Source organism: Aythya marila, assembly GCF_965140915.1.
Source record: "Aythya marila genome assembly, chromosome: Z".
Taxonomy (NCBI): domain Eukaryota; kingdom Metazoa; phylum Chordata; class Aves; order Anseriformes; family Anatidae; genus Aythya; species Aythya marila.
The window spans coordinates 69,755,706-69,772,538 of NC_139080.1; the positions used below are offsets into that span (position 1 = coordinate 69,755,706).

Below are 16,833 nucleotides of genomic sequence, written 5' to 3' on the forward strand. Positions count from 1 at the left end.
TGGCCCAGTGAGGTTTGCTCTGGAGCACTGTGTGTCCCCCAGGCAGCACCTACGGGCACATAACATTTCATATTATGTTCTGTGGGCTATAATGTGCATTTTCCAATGAACCTGGCGCTCACTAGAAGTGTTGCACTCCAAGAAGCCATCTGTGAATCAGAGTTTAGGAGCTGCTGAGGGGGGATTTTGCAGGTTATTTTGCAGGGTCAGCGTATTTTGATAAATACATTATGATTTGCCTCTGGTTTTAACGCTATTTTTTTAATGCCTTTCTTTAAATGACTCTCCAATTCGCGTAGCTGCAGCAAAGGCTGATTGAATATCGCGGTTTGGCTTCAGTACCAGAACAAAGATTTAACTTCTGCCATCTGCTGGCTAAATGAGGTTTAGCGGAGGCTTGGTGTCTCGCTGCCAGCGAGAGGGCACTGGCCTGGAGTTCAGGTTCTGATTTCACTTCCCAGCTGAAGTTCACACGTGTGGTCTGACGAAGAACCTCCCCACCCCTTCCACTCCCAGCACTCTTGCAACAATATCAAAGCACTTGTCCAGCCCTGGCAGATGAGCTGAAGAAAATGGAGGTGAGAAAGGGGCTAATGTACCCAAAATCAAGCTGCAAATTGAGATTGAGACAAGTAAAATTGCTGTCTCTTGACTGCCAGCACTGTGCTGTCAAAACCAGGCCCTACATACTACTTTTGCAGAATTTCTTCAGAAGTGGAAAATTCCTGATGAGCTTGTAGTCGATGTAAAAAGCATCAGAAAGAAAACCTGTGTGTTCTGTGGAAGTACAAGGGCAGTTCTTGGCCCTATTAAGAGCGATGATACACCCTGCAGGCAATGCAGAACTCTTTGTTGGGCACCAGTGTATTTCCCTGTGTAGCTGGGCTTTAACCCCGGGCTAGGTTTTGTAGTTTTGCCTGAAAAGCAGTGGTTTCGTATTCCTCACTGCCATGCCTTTGGTCACTGGTAAACTGAGCAAGCACTACAGCACGATCCTCCCCTCCCCTCCCGTCCCCTCCCAGTTATTTGTAGTTGCCTGGACACAAAGAACTTATTTTATCCCCCAAACCTGACATTTTCCATCCAACACCATTCTGTCCAAGTAGCTGCTATGTGTAGATAGATAAATGCCATTCAACCATCGAATCATCCCAGAGATATAAATCTTATTAAGCTAGTCTACCCTCTTGCCAGTAAAAAGAACACTGTGGGAGCCATGTCATAAGAAAAGTAAAAGGCCAGGTTTGCTCTTGTGATAGCTTTTTTCTTCTTATTCTTATTCTTTCTTTTTCACCACCAGCAAACTGATTAAATTGTCCTGTTTTGGAACATGGCACCTCTACAAATTGGCACTTCCTTAGCCCTAATTCTCTGTAGACTCAGTGGTTTGTAGTGGAACTTGCTGCTAAATCTGGACAGATGTTTGTATTTTCATAAATGTTGTTGTTGTTGTTGATTATTTGCAGCTACGTGGTCAAGCATGCACAGAAGTGTGTTTACAGGATGGATCCCTCAGTATGAGTTTAATCTCAGGCATCTTGTGTTCTGGTAAAGTTCAGCACTTTGGGCAAGTCTTGTAACGAAGGGCACTTTTGGACTTGGGATGTTTGGCTTCAGGACATTTGAGAATGTGGGAATGATGTATGTCACACTAATCTTATCTCCATCCCCTCCAAACAGATACATTAGATGCAGATGTTTGCAGAAATACTGTTTCTGAAACTTTGTCAGGGTTCCTGAAACGCCTTGCACTTGTGTAAAAATAACAATCACTTCCGCTGTTATACTTTAAAACAGAAGGAAAATTATTCTGTCCAAGGACTTACAGCTTGCATGACTGGAAAAAAAAAAAAAAAAACAACAACAACAACAACAACAACAACAACAACTGAGTTTACTGAACAACAACTGAGTTTACTGATGTGTGAGTGGAGTTCTGGGTTACTGGAGCCTTTCCTGGGGAAACAATTTTTGGATATGCAGAAATCTTTACAATTTAATTAATATTCTATCTAGAATAGATTGGCTTTATACTTCTGCTGGGGCCTATTCCACTGAGTTCTCTCTTTTCTAAATCATTTGAATACAGTTTTCTTTTTTCCTAGCTCAAAATTTGGGAGTTACTCCACTTTGATAACTGTGACATTTCTTGTAAGAATAGGAAGGAGAAACAATAGCACTCTTCATGCTTTAATTTACATTTCTGCTGCCATGTGGGAACAGCTTTGTATTTTGGACTTATAAATGACATGCACATACACACCAATTCTTGGTTAGAACCAACTGGTATTTAGCAAGCTGCTTACAAGAGCTGAATAATTGTGTGGATTTAGCCTAAGTGTGGGTTAGCTACAAATGTGCCATTTTCACAAGTGAATATAAACACACTAACTTAAAAATAATAATAATAATAGATACTTAAATAATATGCCTTTTCCTCCTAAGAAACAATGGTTTTGAAACATGAGTTACTCCCAAAGTTAGGGAAAAGAAGGAGCATTTGTGTCTGTAGCTGTAGCAATGCAGCTGAAATTGGTGAGGTCTCAAGTACTGTACTGACCACTCTGCTATCCCATGTTGCTGGGCACCTAGGCTTTTCATTAAACGTTTCCTTCTGTACTGCTGAAACCAGCTGAATTGCTGATTCTGCCTTGTGAGTGCCATGAAGCGTTTTGTGAGATAAGATACGGAGCTAATTGTCATTGTTACGCTGAATTGGGTGTAACTGAGATAATCACTACAAGTAGAAGTGATGCCATCACCTCCAATTTCAGAATAATTTCCACTTTGCCGGGAAGGATTAATATAAATCTGTCAGATGAATTAAGTGTCACTGCTGCAGTGCTCTAAATAAACTGGAGGTTTTAAAGCTGCCACTGGTAGAAGGCACGTAAAAGCAGTTTGATATAAAGTGTGAAGCTCTTATGTAGGACACAAGGGTGACTTCAGAATCGTTTGCAATTGAGTTAAGGTAATTCCAAAGTCTATTGCAATAAGACTGTACGAAAAACAAGCATCAGGTAATGATACTTCAAAGGAAGAATGCGAGAACAAGTCACAAGGAATGCTTTGAGAATAAAAGCAGGTTAGAAAAAGAGAAAAACAGGGCAAAAAGAAGAAATGAATGACAGTTACTGGTAGCAAAATGAGCAGGAAACCATCCATAAATAAATAACACTATCATCAAAGAAAAAGGTATAAAGTTTTAGATAAACTGCAAGTGCTATACTAGCCATAAATACACTAGCCATTTATAGTTATACTAGCCATAAATGGAAAATGTTCAGAGTAGTTCACTCAAGAATTATTGAACAATTTTTGCACTGGCTGAGAGCTTGAAGTCTGGAGTCAGGCTCGATCAGACAGACCCACACTGCTGCAGTTGCACTGCCTTCAATGGAGCTGGTGGGAGTTAGGCCAGGCAAGGCATGCTGTCACTTTTCACTTTCATAGACTGCTCAGACAACATTTTTGCCCTGCAGTAAGGGGCTCAATGTGTAAAGCAAAGTGCAAAAGTTATTGTAAGCCTCAGGGAGGTGAACAGCGCTCGAGGTATAAATCAGGAGGAAAAAGTCTTTTTGTCTTTCCCAGTATTTCAGCATACAAGCACTCCTCAAACAGCACAAGATTTTGGTATGTGGAAAGGATGCTATTCTTTCTGTATGCCTGGCTACTAATTTCTGAGGGGAAAAAACATCTGGACACATCTCTGTATTAACATTTGTCCTCTGTCCTCAGTGTCCACTGGTCACTGTGGATAATGCTTTAAATGGTGCATTTAAAATCATGCCTGCTGGCATTAATTTCAGTGCATATATAGCACTCACTCATAAAGTATCATTTTTACTATCAGACAACTTAGACACAGCAGAAGGTTATGCCAAACCAGAGCAGACAGAAGCAGAGCCAGGATCAGTGCAAATGCTAAGAGCTAAGACTTTTTTTTCTTCTTCCTATATACGTGGAGACGGAAGAGGAGGAGAACAAGGAAACATCTGGGAATAAATCTCGCTGATCTCTCTAAAGTATGAAGGGTGATAAAAAAAAATAAAAATGTTTTCCACCTGAAATTCATCTTTTTTTTTCAAACTATCTTTCTTTTTCTCCCTTTATTTTCCTCTTCCATATTCATGTGAAAAGAACTTCTGATGTAAGCTCTAATCATTTCCCCAACTGGTAGCGGTCTTCTGTCATTGTGAAATTAACTGTTTTGCACCTGTACCAGAAGCAAACGATCGTAGCTCTAAAAAACAGCCGGCACATTATAGAAAACAATAGAAAATGTGCTTCTGAAAAGAGGCCTGTATTTTGTACTGTCTACATATGCTTGTTTTGCTCGCAGAGCGTTAGAGATGCAGAGAAAAGCATCAGAAATTCCTCTGCTGCACCCTAATGGTGGGCTATATTTATCCATGACATTTTACTCTTCATGTCTGAATATGACCGATTAACAGTTCCTAACTACTTTTCAACAAAAAGGGAAATATATTGCCTATTTTTTTTCCCAAATCTCTGTACTAGTACTTTGCTTTTACATTCCTCAATATACCTGCAGAAAGTTAACTTTCTGAATGTACACAACTGTCATAATTCAGGAATCTTCTGTTAAGTTTCTTCCAAGGATTCCTAACCAGACTGCTCATGATATGGCAGAGTCAGGATGAAGGGATATACCCTGACCCCCAGCAAAAATGGGAGCATAGAGCTAAACCATATCTCACACCAGGCATTGTAATACAATTTTGTTTTAAAATATTGCCATTTTTGCCCTTCTGCAAAAAGTCAAGACTTTTCCATATAACCAATCCTTCATAAGAATGCTTTCAGTGGTTGCACTAACCCAGAAGACATAGCAGCAAAGAATGATGTACTGAAGAAGACCGAGTTTGGTGTTTCTTTTTATCCCGTTTCTTAGCACAACATTTAGATGCTTTCAGTGAGTAATCCTGTACTGCTGCTCTGTGTGCAAATAGTACCTCCACTGTTGATCTCTCCTTCTGTGAACAGACTGCCTCATTTACCACAGACCTTAATCAAAAGCTGTGATTGTGCCAAATGCAATCTACCCAATGGGACTTGCTACGAAATGTTAATTTGAAAGCTACCAGGCTCTGAATGTTTCATTTCCATCAGTGAAATCCCATTGTGTTTTTTGTTTGTTTTGTTGTTGTTGTTGTGCTTTTGGTTTTGTATGCAGTATGTTAACTGACCAAAACCACTGAAAATCTATTGTGTGCTATTTACTAGATGGTAATAAGGTATTTTGATCATGTTCTCTGTGTAGGCAGTTCCTGCATACCCAGATTTAATTCTGTGGTGCTTTCAATATTTATTGAGGCTAAGCCTCTTTTAAATATCCATTTCCTGAAAGCACTTCATATTGGAGAGTTTGTAAATGTGTTTTTAGAAGGATAATGACTCAAAAGGTTCTGTTCCAGACCAGAGTCCCATCTGGATGATATTGTTCCAAGCTAAAAATCACACTGGCAGTACTTAGCTTGTTGCTTTTCTAAAGAAAACTTAAGCTGCAGAACCTTAGTTCTGGAGTAAGCACTGAGGTGGAAGCTAATTATCTGCTGTGCTTTAAAATTACACCCTGTTATTTCACATTCTTTCACTTCTGGCTACACCCCTAGGCCAGCAGCAGTCACCCTAAAATCCCACCCTGAAGTCTGACTTCTCAACCTGATCATAATGCTAACACAATGGAAGTAGGTGTTGGAGGCTTCTTTTTATTTTTTTTTCATATGTAACTAATTTAGGATTAAATTGCCAAACCTCAGCAACTATTCAACGTGCCTTTGATCTTTGAAACACTTGTTAAGGAATAATTGCGGTGATGCAGACAAACAGCTGGTAATTTGAACCTCTCGAGTTTTCAGAAATAAGCATAAATATCTTTATACTCCCCTGTTCTGAGCAGACATCTGGAGAGAAGCCTTCCAGAAAGAGGTAATATGCTGCTTTATTTTTTAAAAAGTAGAGTTATTCTACTTGTTTAGTGAAGAACAGAACATAGCATGAGTGTTTTGGAATGTGACCGTGAAAAGGGGTTAGAAAAAAAAAAACAAAAAACAAGAGGACTTAAGTTTCAGGAAAACTTTTTTTACTGATTTTACTGTATGTGGGTTAAGCCTCTCTGCAGATACTCTTTATTTAGACAAAAGTAACTAAGCATATTGAGCAACCTAACACTGGTGAGTAGGATCTGCTTCCTAACAAACTCTATCTGGAAGCAACTGTCTGGGGATTGAAGTCTTTCTGAGGCTGAGTCCTGCTTGCAGAAACACTCAGGTTGAACTGACTCTGTTATCTTCTGAGCAGTGCTCATGGAGGGGGAAGAGGCTGACATGAAACCTAGGAGTCCATCAAAGCCAGATGTCTTGCCAGGAGCAGCATCTTGGGTCATCGCAGTAGTCCTTGGCTCCCTTGCCAGGTGTTGCAGCTTTGGCAGCAAGGTGCTGGAGGTGCTGGTGCCTGTGCCCACGCTGCAATGCATGCCTCTACTCGAAGTCAGCCAAGTCCCAGGTCCCTGCTAACTCAGCCGTGGACCATACTTAGATGTTGGGTGCACGTTTCCTCCAGCCTGTCTCTCAGCAAGGGGCAGAGACCAACCCAGAGAGGTCCTTTCCCCTATGCTATCCCTCCCAGTAGGCAAACTGCCAGCAGATCCGATAGGAGCCCATGTGGCAGTGCTCATCCCAAAAGCAGCTGCCACCCCAGCTCAGGGTGCTGATGGTGGTCCCTTGCTGGCTTCCCTCCCACTGTACCTGGGGCGCCAGCTCCTGCTTGCACTTTGTCCACTTGGCTCTTTCTCTGGGGCTGTGCTTCCACAGCTTGCCCAGCCTCCTTCCCTAAGCCTCCTCATTAAACAGAGCGCTGGGAGGAGACAGGCTTCCCCCCGCCCAGAGGGGGCATGGATTTTGGAGGGGTCTGCCTTTGCCACTGTGCCTACCTTCACTAGAAACACCCCCAGGGCAGGCACGGCCAGGCAGCTTGTCTCAGGCCCACCACTCCTGCTTGAAAGGCTGCTGTCTGCAAGGAAAAGGATAATTTCTCAAACATCCTGCATGGAAACATCGCTGGAGCAAGGCTTGGTGAGGGACCAGGGCATTCACTGGAGATGTGCTGGAGCAGGAGCAGATGCTGAGGGATTTAGGGACATCCCCCACCGCAGAGTCAAGAGCCACTGCCATTGATTAAAAGGCACAAGGCAAGGGAGCTGCATTGAAGCAGAAAGTGGGAATGTAATGTCTGAGAAGTGAATGAGAAGTCTACCACAGGAATGGTACAGCAGGAAGCAGAGATCCTGCATGAAGCATCGTATGGGTGAACTACCCCATAGCCAGATCCTGGCGCTGGAGTGTTTCACACCACTCCAACAGTATTCTTGGCACCTCAAAATGCTAAATTTTCCTGGACACTGATGGACTTGGTGTTATTACGCTTAAGCAAAGTTTGCATTTTAACTACGTGATCCTACATGGCCCTTCCCAGTTGCATTACAGAGCACACAAGTAGGTTTTTAATCGTTTTACCTCCAGCATAGATCAGAAAATTTCCACTCTTCTCAAAACTATGGATTGAGTCACACATTGTAACATTCTGTCAGCATGACAGAGTGACAGAGCGGGTTAACGGCCCTGTTTTGAGAAAACATGGAATTGTTCTAATACTGGAGTTGGATCTAACTTTAAGGTTGTCCCTGTTGCGAGCCTCAGACCTCCAGAAAGCTCTCCTATCCTAAAATTTTCAATGAAATAAACACAAGCTCTTGAGAGCAGTCACAGTACGCATCTTACTATGAATCAACCCTGGACCACACTGTGCAGAAACCATTTTAGTGAGACTCAGTTGAGGATCTTAGAAGAGGATGCACAAGAAGGACAAAAAAGTGGGAAGAGGGTCTATAATAACTATATAACTAAATAACTCTGTTTCAGTTATTGACTGGGTGAATCTTTGATGGAGTATCTTTAAGATAAGAAATTAATATGCCAGCACAATGTATACTCATGCTGGACAGTCTAGAGTGTTTTGTAATTTAGAAAAGAAAGGACCATTATTGCCTACACAGAATCCTTACAACTGATCTCAGCAAAATTATGTTCAAAGCAAAACATTTTTATTTTCCAGATCCTATTGGATTCACAACTCTCACCAAACAGAAACAGCAAGCTGTTATTCCACGTGGGTGTTTCTGCTTATTTTGCAGTTCAAAATGCACTGTTAGCTACTCCATTCATAGGAACTGCTTACGTGTTCCCTAGGTCCAGGGTCAAAATACATTTAAATAAATTCAACTAACAATCCTTTACAATAAATAAATTTAATGCTAGGTTATTTTTTATTAATTTTTTTTGTTTGTTTCCCAGAAAAGTGATTGCTTAACTCTGAGCAAATCCTGTATAGTCTTTCTCAGGAAGTTATTTGTATTAGTATGTGTTCCAAACAGAGCTGGAAATAAGCTATTAAATGTTAAAAGTCAGTGTTTTTGGAGCAAAAATGCCTTGCTTGCTGTATCATCACATGTGCTAGAGGACTGGGCATAAAGCTTCAGACTTTTAACCTTTCTATGTTGCTACATGTTTTTTTCTATCAGCTCTGAGATAGCTCATTATTTAGAAGTCTCAGTTCTGTTAGCAGAGCCAGGGGTGCTCCTGAGACAGCAAGAAGTGTAAATGTTATAATATGGTGTGACTTCTGCAGTCCAGTCTGCCTGCAATAAATGCCTCTACCTTTTTGTTAGACTCCTTAACAATGTTAACTGTAGTGATTTTTTTATTTTTTTTTAATGAAGCTGTATTAATTGATGCTGTCTCTGCAGTTTTTTCCCCCACAGTAGATGGATGCATGTCAGCTGAAGGAAATAGCACTTTCTCCTGACCTAAGTCTCTGTACTGTGTGTGGGGTGCTGTATCTTATGAAGTATATGCCTCATAATTAATGTTCTGGTGTTCAAGAGGACAGACATTTTAATTTCCTTTATTAAAAAAAAAAAAAAAAAAAAAAAAAGCTTGGGTAGTCTTATGTGTTATTTATGTTGACCTGTTGACCTTTACCTGAAAAGCTGTAATCTCTTAATTTGTCTATATAAAGAATCAAATCAAAAATTGAAAGCCATATCATCTATCTTACTAGTGTTACTTGAAACTGAGCCAGAACTTTTTGTTGGCTTTCCATACCTGTGCTTTTGCTTCTCCTACTTACGGGCAGCTGAAGCTTTCAGCCAAACAGTTGTGCTTGTGATTTATTTCTCGTGTGGTCAGTATAATTATCTTAAAGGCACTCTTGTCAGGAAGTAAGACATACAGCTACTACAAAACAAAAAGGAAACTAAGTAGATGCTAGGGACATACTGATAGTCCTTTCCAGTGTGGGTCTGAGAAGCTCATGTCCCTTTTGCTTTCCATTGCAAACCATAGAGAGCACAAACATGAACTAGTACTTCTCCAGTCTGTTCAGCTGTCAGATTTTTGTAAATCTCACATTTGAGGCCTGGTGAGATGCATGGGGATAGAAAGTGCCAGTGTCCACGGACAATATTAGAATTGGTATCCCATTTAAATGAACATCAGGATTCGCTTTTGGTTTAGCCATCACCAACTGAAATCACAAGCCCTGGTTCCCATGGGGGACTTCAACCACCCTGACCTCTGCTGCAAAGACCACACAGCCTGGCACAATCAGTCCAGGAGGTTCCAGGTGTGAAGGTCAGGGGCAGCCTTGGCTGCAGTGACCATGATATTGTGGAGCTCAGGTTCTTGCGAGGGGGAAGCAGGGCAGAAAGTATGATTGTGACTCTGGACTTCATGGGAGCAAACTCTGGCTTCTTCAGGGATCTGCTTGGATGAATCCCATGGGTTAGGGCCCTAGAAGGAAGGGGGAGTCCAAACAGGTGGTTAGTATTCAAGCATCACTTCCTCCAAGCTCAAGATCAATGTATCCCTAGGATTAAGAAGGCCAGCAAAGGGGGCAGAAGATCAACATGGATGAGCAGAGAGCTCCCAGCAAATCTTAAACAGAAGAAGAAAGTATACAGCATGTGGGAAAAGGGACAGGCCATTTGGGAGGAATGTAGGGACGCTGTCAATGTATGCAGGGATGTGACAAGGAAGCCCAAAGCCCATTTGGATTTAAATCTGGCAAGGGATGGCAAGAACAACAAGAAGAGCTTCTTCACATCCATCAGCAGCAAAAGGAAGACAGGGGAAAATGTTGGGCCCGCTGCTGAATGGGGAGGTGCCCTGGTGATGAAGGATACAGAGAAGGCAGAGGTGCTGAATGCCTTCTTTGCTTCAGTCTCTACTGCTAAAATCAGCTCCCAGGAATCCCAGACCCTGGAGACAAGAGAGGAAGTCTGGAGCGGGTCTTTCTTCAGTGGTGCCCAGTGACAGGACAAGAGACAACAGGCACAGACTGAAACACAGAAGTTCTGGCTGAATATGAGCAAACACTTCTTCACTGTGAGAGTGACAGAGCACTGGGACAGGCTGCCCAGACAGGCTGTGCAGTCTCCTTCTCTGGAGATATTCAAAACCCCCCTGGATGTGATCTTGTGCAAAGTGCTCTGGGTGACACTGCTTGGCAGGGGGTTGGACTAGATGCTCTCCAGAGGTCCCCTCCCTGCCTCAACCACTCTGTGACTCTGTCACTCTGTGAAAGTATAGAGAAGTGGAAAAGCTGCAAATCTGAAACTTCCCCTGACCAGGAAGCTGACACATGAGCCGTTACTACTAAGTTATCCCTCAAACTCCAAATATTTATATGCTTATTTAAATGAAAACAAAGTAAAGCAAACCAAACCAAACCAAAAAAATCCAAGCCTTTCCTTCCAACTGGCTGCCAACAGCAAGGTATATGCAAAACTCTGTCTGTGTTTTAAATGAAATGAAAGTGGTGAGTAACTGGATTTCATTGCATTGTCAAGGAAACATCGATATAATTTACTACTTATAAGATAAAAATATGGTGTGATATTAAGAGCACATCACACTTACTTAATCTTATTCATAAAATGGGAGTAATGTACCAGAACTTGCACTTTTCAGTTGTACCACATGCCTTCTACCTGTCAAAATTTCCTCTCCCCAGACATGCAGAGTTCAAGGAGATTACAGAAAGTTCAGAAGATCAAGGTGTAAAGCTTGAACAATTTACAGAACACACCTTTACTGAGCCAAGAGGCTTGGAAAAATTAGGATTTTGCTGAATTGCCTGCTCTAGAGTTGTGTCACTGGAGTTTAATGAGTTTGTAGCAAGCCAAAAACACAAAATGTTTACTTGACTATACAACTGATTAAATGATGGTTGCAGAGGCATTACATTTTGACCTTTGTTGCTAATCTTGTCAAGACATAGCAAATGGATGCTTTTACAATTTTACTTCTCTTCACCTGTTTCTGGCTCTTCTTTACTCAAAAGCAAAGGTAAACCTAAGAAGTGGTATAACTGTGTTTATTCCATCTTTCAGTTGTCAGGCTGTGAGGCATCAATTCCTGCATGAATATACAACCCTTGTATTTACTGCAAATTGAAGATTTATGTAGATATGTAGATCTTTTGTATGTATATTCTTGAAATAGTTCATTGAGGGATGATGGATGCTGCATCATTTTACATATTCATAGAGGGATTGGGAGAGAGAGAGAGAGAGAGAGAGAGGGAGATTCTAAGAGCCACTGAGGAATATTTAAGAAAGGCAATACTGTGATCACTATGAGCTCTTGATTTTACTGTTAAAGCAAAAAGGTAGAAACTACTTCTTCATCTATTCATCTATAGTCCATGCTAGAGTATGTGGGAATGTTGGTCCTTAATGGAAGGCTTGCTGGAATTCCACAAAATATTAAAAACTATAAATTCTGAAGGATGATTATCCATGGGAATACAGAATTTGTTAGTTAACCAAAACATTTTTTTCCCCTAATGTGCTTTGACTGTTGCATCTGAATATGCTGTTGCCAACAATTTCTGGAGAATTACCTTCCTCAGATAGCCCGACCTGGCTGACCTAGTACGGTTTCACCTAAATGAGCTGCCAGCCAAGAATGCACTGGTGCTTAAAACTGGTGATAATTCTGTCCTAGCAGAACTGCAGGAGACAAACAGTACTAGGACCGTGATTATAACTGTGACCTTGAGCAACAGCATCCATTTTCCAAGGTTTGCTATGATCCAGCCACCTCAAAGAAACTGTTTCTTTGGTCTGGCAAGGTTTTTGTTTTGACTCTTCCAGAACAGGTAACTGCCCTTGAAACAGGTAACACTGCCCTTATCCTTTTAGCTGCACACATTCTTGCAGTTGTGAGTGCAGACAGTCATGTTAGCTGCAAAGAGGACTCTGTCTTCTTTGGCTCAGGCAAACTGCTGTTTCATCTCCAAAAAGAGTTTAGCTACTACTTTTTTATAAAGATCAGAGTATGACCTGCTTATAAAGGACACCTTGATAGCAAAAAAAAAAAAAAAAAAAAAAAAAAAAAAAAGCTGGAATTGCTTCCAGCTATCTTATCATTCTTCTCTTTTTGGATGAGAATCCTGAGTGCAGACATAAAGGTGGTAGAAACCTTGCAGTTAAGATGACCAAGCTCTGAGTCAGGAAGTGTTATCAGACACCTCTAGAGAGCTATCATATTTATCAATGTGACACCTCTGGTAATAATTTCTAACTTTGCTCTTCTCAGCTGTCAAGGACTAGGTCCTTGTTATGCACATGTGAAACGGGAAGAATGGCTGTCCTTCACATCCTGCCATATTCCATGGCTGCTGGCAGTGGAGGTGGAAACAGGCGTGTCTGAAGACAATCAGATGGTTTAGGTTGTTTTGAATTATTAGACTGGTTGCTCAGAGAAAAAATGGAAGTTAAAGCACAACAAATATAGATCACAAATGCCTTTGTGTTGTGTTACAGCACATAAATATGCATCTGAGACATGAAAAAATAGCCAAAATCTTAGATGGTCGTTTACACCTTAGCAATACAAACTACCATTTCACAGGTAACTTCAAGGAAACCCTGTGAAAATCCCGCACTGGCAGCTAATGCAGTAATGTATCTGAATTACTGTTCATTGAATGCATTTTCACATTTGTATAAAAATATGTATTAATTACTTCCTCAAGCTTTTGAAACAAGGCCAAATTCTCAACTGTCCTCATGAGGCAGCTCAGCGTATTTCCCTGATTGTAGGAAAGAGTTGTTCACAGAAGCTTCAGCTTTCCTGGGCCTCTGTCCTTTGATCCATACAAAAGAATGACTGCTAAAGAGGACAGTCTATTTGGAAAATTAAGGTAGGGCAGGTTAACAGAGCAGCTGAAGTGAGATGCTTTATAGATGCATTCTTGAAGAAAAGCAAGAGAAGGGGTCTTTTTAGGCAGATAAGAGTACAATGACATGGGCTAAGCAAATAGGGAAGGGGTTTCCTCTCCTGAGCAAGGAGGCAAGTCCCAAAGAACAAATCTGGCAAAGAGCACTGAACTCCATCTACAAAACCACTGCCAAGTCTAATCTAATTGAAATTTTTGTCATGCATCTTGGAATTGCTGTCAAAGATAAACTTTCTGATATGTCAAACTTGAATTGTTTTAAAGCACTGAAATGCAGTATGTGGGAGTTGAGGCACACAGATGTAAGGGCAAACAGACTCTGTTAGTCTTAGTTCCCCTTTCTCCATGTTCAACAGGAATTTAAATGTACCTGTAGTCTCCCTGCATTCTGGTGGCCTGTGTGAACATCTACACTCTCAGCCACCGTACACAGAGATAAAACTTGAGGAACTACATCAGCGTGTACCAACTGACAACCCAGACATGTCTCTAAAAGCGAGAGTGCTTGTATGTGTATTGAGGTTCATTCACAGTTGAAATGTCTGAGTGTAACATTCTGAAAAATAAGATCATGTGAAAGTTAAGATGGGAACACATCTCAGGTCAGCTAGTCTATTATCTGACCTCACAAGTGAGGACAGACCAGGCTGCTCACGGTGTATCCAGTCTTGTCTTGAGAAGTTTGAGACAGAGAGGGCATAAGCTCTCTAGATAACTTGCTTCTCTGCTTGAGTGCCTTTGCAGTGGAAAGGTACTTTCCACTTATATCCAGCTTGAAGGGCTCTTGTTTGAAGTCATGACCACTGCCTCTTGTCCTCCCGGCACACACCACTATAAAGAACCTTGCTCCATCTTCTCAAAAACCTCTCTGCAGATAATAGGGAGCTGCCATAAGGTCCCCCTGAAGCTGTCTCTTCTGCAGGCTAAGTCCTGCTCCTTCAGCTTCCACTCACATGGTAAGTACTCCAGCTCCTAGCCATCCCGGTGGCTCTCCACTGAACTTGCTTCAATTTGTCTTTGTGCTTTCTTCCTGTACCGGGGGCCAAACCTGGATACAATACTCCTGACACAGTCTGGTAAGTGCTGAGGAGATGGGTATAATCCCTGCTCTAGGTCTACTGGCTGTGCTCCTGTTCATATAGCCAAGGATGTTGTTGACCCTAACTGTTGATATAAGGATATAAGAATATTGTGGCAGACCATGTCATAAGCCTTGCTGAAGCCAAGGTTTCACTGCTCTCCCCTCCTACTTGTTTTGTCCTGGAAGAAAACCAGTCTGGTCAGGTATCATTGCTCCTTGGGAAACCTGTGCCAGCTCTTCCTGATCATTGTCTTCTCCTTCATGTGCCCAGAAATGTGTTCCTTGTTCTATGATCTTCACACAGAACATACTGAAGATGAGTTTTTGGAAGATAGCACCAGGCATTGTGGTCTTTATTTCATTCTTTGTATTTAGCACGCACACGTCTTCAACTGAAAGAGTTTTCTGCAGCCTCTTTTAGTGCAGGTCCACCTGCTCCACGGGGGCTCCTCCACCCATGGGGGGGCTGCAGCGTGGAGATCTGCTCCATGTGGGACCCATGGGCTGCAGGGGGACAGCCTGCTCCACCAGGGGCCTCTCCCTGCACAGCCCGCAGGGGAACTGCTGCTGCCTGCCTGCAGCACCTCCTGCCCTCCTGCTGCACTGCCCGTGGGGGCTGGCTCTCACCCCTCTCCCCCAGCTGCTGTTCCACCAGTTTTTTTTTCTCCCCTTTCTTAAATCTGCTCTCACAGAGGTGCAAACAACATCACTTACTGGCTTGGCTCTGGTCAGCAGCAGGGCCCTTATCTAACATGGGGCAGCTTCTAGATCCTTCTCACAGAAGCCACCCCCATGGCCCCCTGCTACCAAAACCTTGCCACATAAACCCACTACAGGTATATGAAATCCAACGGCATAGCTTCCTTTCTTGTCCCAGCATATTCCTGCTACGGTTCTTTGTTTAATTTAACAACAAAGACATGGAAGTATTTCAGAGGCAGGGACGACTGGTGGGATGGAAACATCCTGGTGTGCAGTTTTCAAAACTGGAATAAGAAGTACTAAGAAGATGAAGTGGACAACAGAAACGTGTTATAAAGGATTAAGTGCTAAAGGGATCGCTAGGCACTGATTTTTTTTCCTCATAAAGGCAGAGTTCTTGAAAGTCGAAGGCAGGACAACCCAGGGCAAGCCTTCCCTTCCACCCAAACGCCCCACCAGAAACGCTGCGCACTTCCAAGCGGTGCTGGGTGCGGGTCACAGCACCCGTCCTGCGCCATGGGGCAGCGAGACGCTGGAACTCTTTTTAATGAGCATCTCTCAGCTTCATGCCACACAGCGAGGCCTCCCCGCGGGCAGGGCTCCTCCGCCTCGCTGCTGCAGTTTCTCAACGTGTTGTGTTTTTATTTTTTTTTTTTTGGGGGGGGGGGGGGGATATGTGTGAAGGATTTTTATTTTCAAATAAAGGTGATTCTGACAAACCAGGGGCTGGCTTGGCCCCGACGGTAGGCCCACAGCGGCTGGCGGCCGGCAGGCGGCGGCGCGGCGCCGGAGGGAGAGGCCCCTCAGCGGGGCGCCGCCTCCGCCCGCCCCATGCCGACACCGACAGCGGCACCGCCGCCGCTTGGGGCGGAAGCGAGGGCGGTCGGCGGCCGGTGCCGGGTTGGAGGAGCCGGGGCATGGCGGACGGGAGCCGCTCGGTGCGCGGTGGTGGCGGTGGCGGTGGCAGCCCGGGCTCCAGCCCGGTGCTGGGCGGGCGGTGCCGCGGCTGGGCGCCGTCCGCCGTGCCGCCGGGTCACGGCTTCCGCAGGGTGACCCTGACCAAGCCCACCTTCTGCCACTACTGCACCGACTTCATCTGGGGGCTGGCCGGCTACCAGTGCGAGGGTAAGGGGCTGGGGCTGTGGGGGGGGGGGGGGGGGGGGGGGTAAAGGGGGTGTGGGGGAGGATTTTGGGGGTGCTCGGAGCGGTTTCAGCGCTGCCCCGTCCCGGGAGTGCGCTGCTGAGAGGCACCCGGCACCCCCGCGGGCACCTCCCGGTGCCCCGCAGCAGCGGCGTTATCGCAGCCCGGCCCGCTTTTTTTACCAAAATACAGCCTTAAAAATACCCTCCGGCTTCCTCCGGCTGGAAGCCGGGGTGTTTGCCTAGTTCGGGAGGCTGTCCGGAGCGCTTTCGCCCTCCGGGGTGGCTCCTCCGAGGGGTTTGTGCCCTGGGGAGGTGCTGCCCAGCCACCTCGGCTCTGGTGGTGCCTCCAAAAAACCCCGGTGTGAAGGCTCCAGCCCAAACGAGCCAGTGCGAGAGGTGGCCAGGGAGAGAGAAAAACACCCGGGGAGAGAGAAAAATGTTAGGGAAATACCTATAACATCAGCGGGTATGCGCATCTCCACATAGCAGGGAGTGCGATATCACGGGGCGCACGTGTGTCCATCGTTATGTCAAAGAAATATGTGTTTTCTTATTCATTTTTGCTTTATTCCTGCTGTTTT

General features: G+C 43.8%; 2 protein-coding genes across 4 annotated transcripts in view; one reads left to right on the forward strand and one right to left on the reverse strand.

Moving 5' to 3' along the window:
- The window catches only part of ACO1 (aconitase 1), a 340,782-nt gene that overhangs the window by 38,479 nt on the left and 285,470 nt on the right, over positions 1-16,833 (reverse strand). The window lies entirely within an intron of this gene.
- Positions 16,011-16,833, forward strand: part of DGKQ (diacylglycerol kinase theta) — an 89,700-nt gene continuing 88,877 nt past the window's right edge. For all 3 annotated transcript variants that reach the window (XM_082783690.1, XM_082783691.1, XM_082783692.1), the window contains exon 1: positions 16,011-16,234. In XM_082783690.1, coding sequence (XP_082639816.1) covers positions 16,027-16,234 — 208 coding nt within the window. In that variant the 5' untranslated portion in view covers positions 16,011-16,026. The remainder of the gene's footprint in view (positions 16,235-16,833) is intronic.